Raw genomic sequence first — 13,646 nt, forward strand, 5'->3', positions numbered from 1 at the left:
TAACGTTTTTTTAAAATTTTTTAAATTTAACTACATATATTACAAATTCCAACCCTCGCATCTTATCCTTAATTTCTTTCTTGACGCACTAAAAAATCGGTGAGACCTGATTTGTAGATTTGGTAACCCGATTTGGGGAAAATATGCATGAGTTACCTAATTGAAACACTTTTGAAAGCTAATTACTATTCTATGAGATATTTACTTAAAAAAATAATCAATAAAACTAAAGTTGCACTTAACTCCAGCTATTTTTTAACTCGTTTCAAGATTATCTTTCAACATTCCCTCTTAATCTTGAAACTGACTCGTAATATTTAACCTTCTTCTTTCTCGGTTTAACTATTTTGTCATTTAACTTGTGAACTATTAGGATTAACCCTTCACATAACGCCGCCTAATATCGCCCCAGCGTGGTGTTTACCGCCCCATAACATTGCAAAAGTGATGCCCCGTCAGTGGTCATGTGGGTTTAATGTCGATGGCGTTACCACCCCACAACAACCTGCCTTAGTGCTTTAGATGGTTTCTCAATAGCTTTTACATTGACTACTCTTCTTTATTTTCACAACTTGAGAAACCATAATAACTAAATAATCAGATTATGACTACATTTAATCAATGACAAACATTAAACAAAAATACAATAATTATTTTTAATTAATGACATGGCATTCTCTCATATCTATCTTGACCATCTTTCGAAGTTCTAAATAATTTACTGATCAAAGGCTGTAAGGACAGGCTACTCTACATTCAGCCACATCAAAGTGACCATAAATAAATCTTATTCTAGTTGCTAGACGAAATCCGACAGCCAATTACTGGCTCTAAATAACCAGCCCAGCAAGAAGCTCAATTCTTCTACAACATAGCAGGAAGGGGTTGCGTGCTAGCCGACTTATTGTTTCTTCTTTATATGTCCTTTTTTTCTTGTAACGACTTTGAATCAAAATAAGAACATTAACATTTACATAACTACATAACATATATGATCAACATAGTTACACTTGCAAAATGTAGTTACATATATTGATAAATATTGCATAAAACAAAACAATTTACATAGAAAAAAGTTATAATTATCATCAAAACATAGTTTGTGAAATAGATATAAATAAGGCTAAACATGTGAACAACATGACACATTCATATGTATTTGTAATAAATTATATGTAAATTAAATTAAAACTTTCATAGAAGAGCTATAAAAGCCTTTATTTAAAAAAAAGGTTTATTGGATTTTAATAATCCTTATTTACTAGTATTGGCCGATAATAATTCCTATTTATTTTATCACCACTGGCGGTCCCAAATTTAAAAAAGTTGGCCCCCAATGGTCCCCTGTTAAAAATGACTTGACGGCGTTATACTTTTTTCTGAATTTCAAACTAATGTTTTAGGGATTTTGATCGAAGGAGGATACGAGTCGATTGATGTAAAAACTTCGTTCGAAACGGTGCTCCTAAACGACGAAATAATGCTTCAATTCAGGTTTTTGAACTTACAATTAACAAAAAATCAAGTCGTCTAGATTACCGTTTCGAGCTAAGTTTTATATCAATCAACTTGTATCCCCATTCCGATAAAAGTCCTAAAACGTTAGTTTGAAATTCGGAAAAAAGTATAACGCTGTTAAGTCATGTTTAACTAGGGACCATTATGGGCCAACTTTTTTAAATTTGGGACCGTCAGTGGTGATAAAATAAATAGAGATTATTATCGGTCAATACCAGTCAATAGGGATTATTAAAATCCAATAAACCTTTAAAAAATATAAAAGATATTAGTTGGATCTCTTAGCTATATAATCGATAGATAATAGAACCTAACAATGACCTTTCTGAGTAAGAATTTTGGTATAGCCACCGCTTGAATTCATAACCGCACACCTTAATGGCTTAATTATACTTTTCTTTAATGCATGCATACTTATTTATATTTTATTGGGACAACTTCATATAATATTAACAAACTTTTAAAGTGTTTTAAATAGGTCACTCAACTTTAAAAAGTGTTCCAATTAAGTCACTCAACCTTCATGTTTGATTTTCTTAGTCTCTTTCTTTTTTGTTTCACATAGAAAATCTTTTTATCTTTTTTTTTTAAGTTGATATTGAGTGGCGACGTGAATTTTATTTTTTATTTTTAAATTTTAATATAATTAACGTTTTTTAAAATTTTTTGAATTTAACTACATATATTGCAAATTCCGACCCCCATATCTTATCCTTCATTTTTTTCTTGACGCACAAAAAATCGGTGAGACTTGATTTGAAAATTTAGTGACCCGATTTTGAGAAAATATAAATCTAATATTCCTATTTTAAAAGATGTAGTTTTTAAAGGGAAAAAAATCCTGAAATGTCTCATCTTTAAAGAGAGATTCAAAATATGTCCCTTTAAAGTTTAAATTCTCTCTTTCACTTATTAGCCCATCTTCGTCGCTATGTTAGAAGCTCGAGACAACATATTTCTAAACCCGTCGCCTCCTTTCCAAGTTAGCTCAAAACTCGCCGCCTTCCTGCCATCTTAGCTTAAAATTAAATAAAATATAAAACATATCTAAACAATGTGCACATAAAATGATTTTAATGGTATGCGTGAGATTTCTTAAGCATATTATTATCCAAGATCCAATATACTAGAACTTAAAAACTAATAAAATTAAAAATATTCAGCTTAATATTCTATTAAATTAGTTTAGGATCTCTGCTTTTAGTAAAGATAAGATAGAAATTTTTAGCTAATATGGTGGGGAGACGATAGGTTTAAAAACATGTCGTTCAACTTCTAATGTAGCGGCGACGATTGGTTATTAAGAGAAACACATTTGGTATCTCTCTCTCCACATTTTGAGAATTTTTCTCTTTTTGAAGTATAATATAAAGCTGTTTAAATACCAAAGAAAAGAAAAATGCATTGCTTGTATGGGTAATTTGTATTGAAAGAAGAGTTGGAAAGATGGGTGAAGAGTGTGGTGATTGGTGTTTACAGCAGAGAGTGGTCATGTCTCCAAGAAAAGAAAACAGGATAGTTGGGGATTGTACAAATATGTTCAAACACACAGGAAAGAAAGAATTTTAATTTCAATTTCACATGACATGACACTTCTCTGATTCATCAATCATGTCACCTCATTTTTATTTGTACTTTACCAGTTTACCTTTCACACAAATTCACATATTCTCACTAAAACAGTTCATTAAGCCCATGCAATGACCTTAACTCTTTTGTCAATATTTAAACAATATTCTACTTTATGATCAAGAATTAGATTTCAATTTTTGAAAAAGGTTCAAATTTAACTTTAATTATTTTGTAATTATATAATATGTTTGATCATCGTTTCGGGTTTGGTTTAACAGTGTTACCATCGTAACAACTTGTGCGCCGCTACAAGATAGTAAAACTAAGTCTGATATTTGCGTAGCATAGGCGTAACTTTGTCCTTTTTTCTCTACCGATGTTTATATGCTAATCATTCGTATTTTAAAAGAATACACGATATTTATAGTTATCTTTTAGTAACATAAGAATGCCATTTTCTCTCCGAAAAATATAAGAAACTACATCTCTCTAAGCATGTAGCACAACTTCGAAGACCATCTTCACATATGCACACACTACTCAACATGGATACATATGCATACAATTTGTGTAATAATCTATAATAATATATATAAACGAAAACCCTAAAATTCTATGTGTCGCGATGTGGTCGCTCCCCCTTTTTATGGAAACCACCAGATTTATTGACTTTTAAATGAAGGCCTCTCATTGATTTACCCAAATTCATGGGTATGGGTCTTACCAAAACCAGATAACTCTTAAACGGGTTATAACATCTCATTAAATTAAAAATTAATCTAACCAATTATTTGATATGAAAATCCTATGAAATAGGGATATACTAAAATTTAATATCCAATTTAAAATGAAAAAGATATTATTTGTAATTAATAAACAATTTTATAGTAAAAAAACATAAGCGGGTCATGAGTTACCAAATCCAGATAGCTTTTAAACGGGTTATAACAGATCATTTATTTATTAAACCATTTCATCATCAAACATTAAGTATATTATTAATTTTCTTACAATAAAGAAAATTACAATCCAAAAAATAAATATTAAAAAACGAAAAATGTAAAACAACTATTCTCTCAAGCCATCAGATTGTTTTATTTGTAAATGAAGGCTTCTCACGCATTTGACCCGAATTCATAGGTAAACGTCTCACCAAACCCAGATAGCTCTTAAACGGGTTATAACATCTCATTATATTAAAAAATAATCTCATCAAATATTTGATATGAAAATCCTATAAAATAGGAATATACTAAAAATTAATATCCTATTTTATTTAAAAAAAAGATATTATTTATAATTAAGAAACAATCTTATAATAAATAAAATAAACGGGTAATGGGTATCACCAAACCCAGATAGCTTTTAAACCGGATTATAACATATAATTTATTTGTGAAACCATTTTATCATCAAACCTCAAGTATATTAATTATTAACTTTCTTACAATACTTAAAATTAAAATCCAAATCTACATATATAAATATTAAAAACGAATAACGTAAAATAACCCCCGTAATACGGGGGATAAAATCTAATAATATAATATAGAAGTCATATCCAGTATCCACATGCCGAATTTACAATTATTTTAACATAGGAGCAAAAACATATGCTCCAAACAATTCAATTCATCACATATATATTCATAACATTTAGAGTTGTAGGAATATTGATGATAATCAACTTATAAAATTTCCACTCTTTCCATGCCAACCAAAGATTATTGATAACTTCGGCTTTGATTTATTTTAAACATAACATGCATCCGGCCACGTGACCGCACGGGGACGCAAGGTCCCTCAACCGACACACCATGGATAGGTGCGGTTGGGACATTTTGATTATGAGTGTTGGAATCTGAAGCTGAGGCGCTACACCGCTACTAGTTCCTACATACTCAGTCCTTTTTTATTATGGCCAATGTTACCGCAGGCAATTAATGGATAGTGAACCGGATCAATAGGGACAATTTGATAATAAGTGTTGGTCGGAGACGTGGTTTTGCCATAGGTGCTGTAGGTATTGGAGTAGTCGGGCCTAGAACCAGGGATGAGCATTTTCAATACCGTTACTGATTTAGTACCATCGGTACCAAGTTGAGTTTTCGCTACCAATATTGTTCGGTACTGGTATTTCCTGAATTTTACATGAAATACCAGTACCGTATCGGTACCGAACCGAAAATTTCGGGTATCAAACATTTTCAACTATTGGGATCGGAAATTTCGGGATTCGAGATCAGTACCAGTGCCATCCCGAGCTCATGCCTACTTGACACCAAATTGGGCCAGCTTCAATCCGAACTAAAGAAACGAAAATTGTGCACAACGATACAAAAGAAAGGTGACGACAAATAACTGACACAACTGCAAAGCAATAAACTCTAACTGCAACATATAAAACGAAAACTAATTGGAAACTGCATCTCTCGAAGCATGTAGACACCTTTAAACAGACAAACACCATTTTGACATAAATACCACACAATTTTAAATAACAATACAGAATCCATTCAACATGCCATTTTACAATATTTACTTCATTTACCGCCCATTTTAACATAAGAGGAGCAAAAAGATTTGCTTCAAGTAATACAATTCACCACACATTCATAACATTTGGAGGTGTAGAAATATTGATACAATCAGTTTCAACATTTTCCACTCCTTCCATAGCAGCCAAAGATTATTTTCACCAGCTCTTAAAAGCATATACACGCTGCATAACCAATCAGAAAGATAAAATTATGGTTTTAAATAGTGTTGTAAAAAGCTGGCCGAGGCGTGGATTAATCGCTAGACGCCCCTAGGCCGATGAATTTTAGCTGATTGGTCCCATTAATCAATAGTTGAACCTAGTTGGCCCAAATCGGACCAAATCGAACATTTAAAAAAAAATAATTGTAATTATTATTATTATTTTTTTAATTTTTGGAAGGCAATCAGACCTTGGTTTTACCTGTTAACCTCAGTATTGGTTTTTCTTATTGATTTATTATATTTACGTTTAATTGTTTATGCTTGATCTATACTATGTGAACTTTGAAGTATTTATGTAAACTTTTATATGTATTTTTTCAAACACTCCATATAAAATTCCAATCCGATTAATCGCTCGTCCCTACCATCGAGCGAGTTCTACAACCATGATTCTATCTGTTCGCCCGCGTACTAAATAATGACACATTTAAACCAAAAAGAGAACTTACAGTTCAGTAAATATAATATGATCCAGCTTCACGACCTTACACGGCATAAATCCGTATAATTTGTTCAATCTTGGTTCTGCAAACAGGGCAACCCCAATCTTTGGCTTTGATTTCATTCAAACACATCATGCATCCTGCCATGTGACCGCACGGGACGCAAGCTCCTTCAACCGGTGCATCCAGACATATAACACACGAAGATGATGATGACGATGGAGAATCATTATTGTTTTTCTCCTCTTCAGGTAGACCGATAGGGGTGGAATCAATTGATGGGTAGTGAATGGGACCATCATCCGCTATGTCTGGCAACGGTGGTGCTGATGGGACCGTGGGTGGTGCATCTGGGTTAATAGGTGCCGTTGGGACAATTTGAGTGTAAGTGTTGGTATCTGAATCGGGATGATAACTGACAGCGGTGCTACTTGTTCCTTCATCCTGGATTTCACATTGCTTTTGGCTTTTAAGGTCACTTTTGTAAGTGGCGGGGTCGGTTGAACAAGGAGAGGTGGTTGAGCTAGAGGCGTGGTAGGTGCTCGGAGCTGTGGGTCCCGCTGCTGAACTAGAAGCCGTGGGCCCAGCTGCTGAACCAGCAGCAGCAGGTCCCGCTGCTGAACTAGATTGTAGGGATGCAGCAATAGCTAGGGCTAACTCAGGGTCCTCTGGTGTTGTTTGGATAGGTGGTCTAACATCAGGGGTCTGATTGTTGAATGGAAACACAGAATGCATAACCTGACATGTGTAAAATATGCATATAGATTTAAGTATTGTGTGTGTGAAAATATATATGTATGTGTTGTGTGTGCACGCACGAAGTGAAGGGAGGAAAAGACACAGTGGCGTGTTCACAACACAAATACAACTAGCGTAATAATAATTACGCTACAGTTTTACAGCTAGCGTAATAATTATTATTATTACTAGTTGAAAATTGTTGTAGCGTAAATACGCTATTTACGAAAATGCCACTGCATTTTTTCCCTCCGCTTCGCACAGTTCATACTTATGCGATAAGAACGATTTGTGCACTAAAAAGACAAAAAAGGTTAAGATTGAATCAAGTAGATTATCATACCTGAGGAATTCCTTTGCAAGCATTGCAAAACCGTTGCAATTGTTGCTTCTCACTTTCGTTAATTGGGGCAAGTTTGATGCGTGACTCTGTAGTTAAAACAAAAAACTAAGGTCTAAGGTGCAAGAAGCATAAACCAGTACAAATTATACATCACAGGTCACACATGCAAGTATATCAAAATTAAATGTGTCAACAAATTACTGTTGGAACAAGTAATGACAACTGTAGGATCAGGCTGGTTAAAGTTTGGTTCATCCATGTCAGCCTTCCACAATGCAGCCAATGTGCGAGGTTTAGCATCCTGCTTATTAATAAAGAAAGAAAATATGAGACGCTGAGTATAACTGAAACCACATAATTGGTAGTTGCAAACAAACCTACCTGTATGCTGGAATATATAGCAAGTTCCAACTTGAAAGGCTTTGTAAGTTTACGAGCTCCACATGGTAGTACAACTACCCACCTGCAAGTAATTCAGATAAATAACTGACCTGATAATGTTCCATTAACACAAGAAACATGCAATGCTTACACTTTTCTAGAAAGTAGTTGAGGAGCAAGTAGTTCAAGAAATCCTGGCCCGTAAAGCTCTTGCAGCCAACCAGAGAATAAGCACAAATGGTTCTACAATGATTGTATCACAAACCAAACATAAGACATAATGTAATGATCAGAATCATGTGTGAAATGAACTCGTGTGTACCTCAAGTGCACGGACAACATTGGTAAATCCCTTGACTCTTGCAACATCAAGTGCAGTTTGACAGTCATCATTCATCACCAACGCGTTAGCTGAAAATTAAAATAAAAAAAAATACAGTTTAAGAAATTATAAACAAGCAAGTGAAACTAATCACTGCCATAATGAAACTAATCACTGCCAATATGGCCTTGTTGACTTTGACTAAGAATCACATACCACCATGTGAAAGCAGTAGCTTAACCATTGGCTCTAGGCCTCTTTTTGCTGCATGATGCAGAGGCGATCCAGCATGACGACCTGAAGAATTTAGTCAACAAAAGTGAAGTAAGAAAACTTCCATAACAATTCAGATACATATTGTTTACAGACTCAAAAGGACACAAAGAAGCTACCTGGACGATATGCATTCACATTGGCACCCAATTCTATCAATGTTTTAGCAACATCATATAATTGTGGATTCATAGAAGCCAATATCAAAGGAGTCTTTCCTTCATTATCCATCCACTGCACCAGAAACCACAGTTGCACATGTTTAAAACATAATCACACCACCAATGGTGTTTACTGTTTAGGTTTCCTATTGAAACTGCTTATATGCTAATTGCTTTTTGAAAGAACTTAAATGTTATTAAATTCATGTGCCAATGAGACAGCTGACCTTCAAAACTGGATTTGGAACAAACTAAAACGCCAATTTTAACTAGGGCTGTCCAAACTGCGCGACGCTCGACAATTGATCAAAAAATGCTCGTTCAATTCCGGCTCGGTATGTAAACAAGCCCATCGGCTCTGTTCACTTTGTAAACTATCGAAGAACGAGCAAAGGTATGCTTGGTTTGGCTCGATTGGCTCGAATTACTTTTTAATTTACTTCTGTTATAAAATATAATTATATATACATCCATATGCAATCTTGTAAAACCTTTTAAAATTGCTCTCTCCGTCACTTTTATAGTTTCATTTGATTGCTTTAAGCTTTCATGCTACTAGAAATTTGTCTAAAAGATACTAATTTGTTTTCAAGCGCATTATATCCAACTTAAAACTTGCTTCCTCTAGAAATTATTAAAGTGAAAAAAAAGAAGATAAGTAATGCTCGAAATCTCGCTTGATCAAAAAATGCTAGTTCGCTTTTGGCTCGATTGTAAATGAGCTAATCGGACAGGTTCGGTTTGTAAACGAGCCAAGCACGAGCAAGCCTTTGCTCAGTTCAGCTCGCTAACAGCCCTGATTTAACTAGGGCAATTCGTGAGCCGAAACTAGCGTACCTTTTCTCGTGCAAGGCTCATTTATAAATTGAAGAACTGAGTCGATCGGGTCGTTTACAAATCGAGTCAAAATCGAACAAGCATTTTTCAATCGAGCAAGTTTCCGATCATCACTTAACTCTTTTTTCACTTTAAACATTTCTATAAGAAACAAATTTGAAGTTAAACATATATATTGTACCTGATAACAAATTAACAACAAATTAGACAAACTTGTAGTAGCTTGCAAATATCTATAAGAAAGAAGTTTGACCATGCTTGACTCGTTTACAAACCGAACCAAACCAAGCGTACCACCGCTAGCTTTGGCTCGTTTAAAAAACGCTAGAAAATCCGCTCGATCGATTTTGGCTCAGTTTGTATGAGCTGATCGGCTCAGTTCGGTTCGTAAAGGAGTCAAGCACAAGCAAGTCCTTGCTCGCTTCGGCTCAGCTAATGAACAGCCCAATCAGGGCTGTTCACAAGCCGAGTAAAAGCTTGCTCGTGCTAGGCTCCTTTGCAAACCGAACCGTGCCGATCATCTCATTTACAAACCGAGCCGAAATCAAACGAGTATTTTCCGCTCATTTTTCGTCCTAATTTTAACAACAAAACAGAAAAACTAACGCAACAAAAATTAACAACAAACAATTCTTATAACTAATAAATAATTAGATACGCCACAAATTAGGTCTAACGAAATTAACTAGCAAACATTAATTGTGAAAAAAGGAATCAATTATTATTATTATTATTATTATTATTATAAATAAATAGATGACAATGATTATGAATAGTACAACCTCAAGGACACCTAATGCTATGAAATGAAAATAAAATTACACAATTGTTATAAATAATTATTATAAATAGAGTACCTCAAGGCCAGCACCTTCGGAACGAAGCTTAATGATGCCATGAGAGTTGCCATAACTGACTTGTTGATACAACAGCTCGTCTTTGGATTGCTGTGCTCCCATTTAATCGATTGATGAAATTAGGGTTTATGTAAAGTGTTAATTGATAGGTTGACGAGAGGATTGAATAATGTTGGATGGATGTTTGTTAGGAAAATGCATTGGATTTGATGTTTTGGAATTGAAATTATTATTTGGGGCAAAAATAATAATATTATTGTTATTGTTATTATTGTATGAGAGGCATTATCTTCGTGGTTAAGGGTCTGCTTCCTTCCGCGTAATTTGAAGGAAGACATATCTTTTGTTTTGATTTTTTATCGGGTAAAATGTAACCCGGGTTGATTTTTGGGTCTGATCTCTAGGTATCTGGTTAACCGGAAAACTCGGATCAACGATTTGTTTAAAAACATGATATTATTATTAGATTTGTACACCGTATACATTCCACTTGTTTATATTCCACCTATTATAGTTGATCGATTATTTATTGTTTATAGATCTTTTATAATAACAACTGTAATAGAAGAAAATTTTGTTTTACTGGGGTTATGTATATTTATAATTTGATTATTTACATAACGAGTAAAGAAGTATATGTTGCTTTAGTTTTCGTGTTGTAGTTTTTCTTTACTTTTTTATTTCCCTTCTATTTTCTTAGATACCCGAAACCCGTTTAACCCAACCCAAAAAAAATCCAAACCCAAATAACCCAAACCCGAAAAACCCGTGAGAGATTTGGGTTGGGTTTCAGATCTAAAATTAAATTTTCACACCTAAAGAACTCGACCCGAGAAACCCGAAACCCAAAGAACACCCCTATGAATTGACATCACTACTTCTAAATTTTTATCGAGCGGTAGTACTTTAAAGTTGGAACATATTGGATGGGTATTCGAATTTAGGATTGAAACCATTTACCAGAAAAAATCTTATTTTTTCCTCATTGGTCGTGTAGTCAATTTTGATGGGATTTATTATCAAATCTCTTTCATATAAGATTCTATTTTATGCATCCATGCTTCACTTGGCTTGACAAAAGGAATATAGCTTAATAGGTAGAGCTCCACTCTTGCAATTGGGTTGTTGTGATTACGAGTTGGATGCTTAATTGTTCGGACGGTAATGCTAGTATCTTGTATTTGAATTGGTGGCTCAGTTTTACATTGTAATAGCTTAATTATGTGAAAATGAAAATTTTGTTTGAGATATGCATTGTTTATAATTTGTTTAGTATATAGATCAACATTTTTTTTGGTGGGGTGGAGGGGTGGGGGCATACGTGACGATATTAAAATATTTTAGGTAGTTTGAACATTTATTTGTGATAGTGATACGTATCTACTTATCATATTTTAACTTATTGTAGTTGCTAAGAACATACCATAATGTAAAAATTAAAAATGAAAAGAATTTGAATGTATATGGAAATCGCGGTGGGTTTTTTTAGCTAACTAACGAGTACACCTGATACTCATAGTGACCTCGACACCTGACAAGCATTATGCGGGTACTGAATTGGGATTATTAATACCTCTTTCAGACTCATCCCATTGCCATTCCTAATGAAAATGTATATTGGCTAATGGCTAAAGCGATTAGCAACTATTCGATTATATAAATTGTAACTATATTAGTAGGAAAAATAGTCAACGTAAAACCCCTTCAGCGATATCTTAGTAGGTCACGTTTGTAACATCTCGGATTTTTCGTATTTGTGTTCATTTATGTTTTACCCGATTTAAGAATATAATTCGGATATTTTGTATTAATAAAATGGGCATTTACATATATCCCCTCCCTAAGTTCCCTTATTACATATTTACCCAACTCTTAAAAATCAATTACATATTTCCTCTCCCTAAACCACATATATTACATATTTTCCCATTTCATTAAAATTAACTAAAAATGACTATTTTACCCTTAATGAACTACTTAAAGACTTATTTACATGGGTGACATATGAACAAATTTTGTCACATAATAAGGGTAAAAGGGTAATTGCATGCTAAAAGGGAAAATATGTAATTAGGATTTTAACATTGGGGAAATATGTAATTAAGAGGACTTAATGAGGGGATATATGTAAAAAACCCTTAATAAAATGATGCATCTATTACTACTTAACTTTGTTATACTTATTTTATACCCTCATAACTTTCAATCTCATCAACAATGCTTAAGATCATTTAAAATTGCTTAAAAGAGTTAAAAATGGTATTTTATAAACTTCAGGGACCAAATTTGTCAAATTTGAAACTTGTTGAAAAATCTTCCACGCGGGAGACCCCCTTATGCTGGTCACGTGACGCCTAGAGCCTCTTTCTACAGCTAGTTGGTTTTAGTTCATTTTTGGTTCGTTTTTAATACAAAATTTGGTTATTTTCTACCTAAATCGTGTGTATTGAGCTACAAGAAACCCCCTTGACCCTGTTTCATGTCCATATTCATCCTCTCTTCCGTAAAATGAATTTTATGTTTTAAATGAGTTGATTTCGTCATCAAACGAATATTCTATTGCATAAACGAGCTAACTGCCTAATAAATGAATTTAAGTCTTTAATATTTAAATCAACTATTCTCTAAACCCTAATTCCTACTGCAAAACTCAGCTATCATCTCTAAACCTCATCACCTTGGTATCCCCTATTGATTTCTCCAAGTTATTCAAGCTTTTCAAGACAGTTGACTTTTTGAGTTCAAGCTTTAATCGTTTGACTCGTGTTCTAGCTGTATTTATTGTGAATACAGCTAGATTTATTGTGAATATGGGTAAGTTGTGTAAACGAAAAATCTTTTTTTCATCATAATACATCAAAACCCTCTATCAATTTCATGAATTAGAAGAGTTTTGATGGTCAGTTGTAAACCGACCTGTTTAGGGTTCTTAACGACTGAAAACTGATATTTTCTCAATTAAACCCTCTTTTGGTAAAAATTAGCTTTTGCTCCAGAAGAGTTTTGTGTTTATTACTAAATTTCACATCTAAGAGTGTCGGACCCGACCTTTCAGTTCTGATCCGACTCGGCTTGTTTAAAACACTCGCTTAATTTGTTTTAATCATATCTTTTGAACCGTAAGATCGTTTGACACAATTCCAACGGCTAAATGTTCGAGTTTATTAATATTATTTATTGTAATTTTATAGGATTTTTTTGGTTGAGTTTGGATCTGCAGCTATTTTATTATTATTTTATATCTCTCGATCGCTTTAACTACTAAGGTGAGTTAATCACTACCCCATTTTTCCATCTTTTCGCCTCTTTGAAGGCAGTATGCGTACCAAAATTCATTTATTTACATCAAATCTCAATTTAAATCACAAAGCAGGTATTGCTTATTGTCTTGTTTGCAAGTTGATTGTTATGTGCAATGCGTATTATTTGTTTATTTTA

At 33.6% G+C, this 13,646-nt stretch overlaps 1 protein-coding gene across 2 annotated transcripts; it reads right to left on the reverse strand.

Annotated features, from left to right (window-relative positions):
* Nucleotides 1-5,726: 5,726 nt before the first annotated feature.
* LOC143557027 (putative E3 ubiquitin-protein ligase XBAT35) lies at nucleotides 5,727-10,335 on the reverse strand. Of its 2 annotated transcripts, XM_077046196.1 has the most exons (10): nucleotides 10,209-10,335; nucleotides 8,473-8,587; nucleotides 8,297-8,377; nucleotides 8,081-8,169; nucleotides 7,910-8,001; nucleotides 7,759-7,840; nucleotides 7,579-7,678; nucleotides 7,378-7,463; nucleotides 6,303-7,034; nucleotides 5,727-5,812 (listed from the first exon to the last, which is right to left on the reverse strand). In XM_077046196.1, exons 1-9 carry the CDS (start codon nucleotides 10,308-10,310, stop codon nucleotides 6,339-6,341), a joined length of 1,443 nt encoding a protein of 480 aa, XP_076902311.1. In that variant the 5' UTR covers nucleotides 10,311-10,335; the 3' UTR covers nucleotides 5,727-5,812; nucleotides 6,303-6,338. The 2 variants fall into 2 exon arrangements, with proteins under 2 accessions (XP_076902311.1, XP_076902310.1); XM_077046195.1 differs by lacking the exon at nucleotides 5,727-5,812 and having other exon boundaries at nucleotides 6,267-7,034.
* Between the last annotated feature and the right edge of the window lie 3,311 nt (nucleotides 10,336-13,646).

Source organism: Bidens hawaiensis, unplaced genomic scaffold, assembly GCF_021521415.1.
Source record: "Bidens hawaiensis isolate Kalapana, Puna unplaced genomic scaffold, B.hawaiensis_p1.1 tig00018778_1, whole genome shotgun sequence".
NCBI classification, from domain to species: Eukaryota; Viridiplantae; Streptophyta; class Magnoliopsida; order Asterales; family Asteraceae; genus Bidens; species Bidens hawaiensis.

Excerpts from the sequence above, each read along its gene's own strand:
- LOC143557027 (XM_077046196.1), bottom strand. The coding sequence starts at position 10,310 with ATGGGAGCACAGCAATCCAAAGACGAGCTGTTGTATCAACAAGTCAGT. Across the intron at positions 7,841-7,909 it reads CAACTACTTTCTAGAAAAGT|GTGGGTAGTTGTACTACCAT; the intron begins GTAAGCATTGCA and ends AATTACTTGCAG. Across the intron at positions 7,679-7,758 it reads CTATATATTCCAGCATACAG|GATGCTAAACCTCGCACATT; the intron begins GTAGGTTTGTTT and ends ATTAATAAGCAG.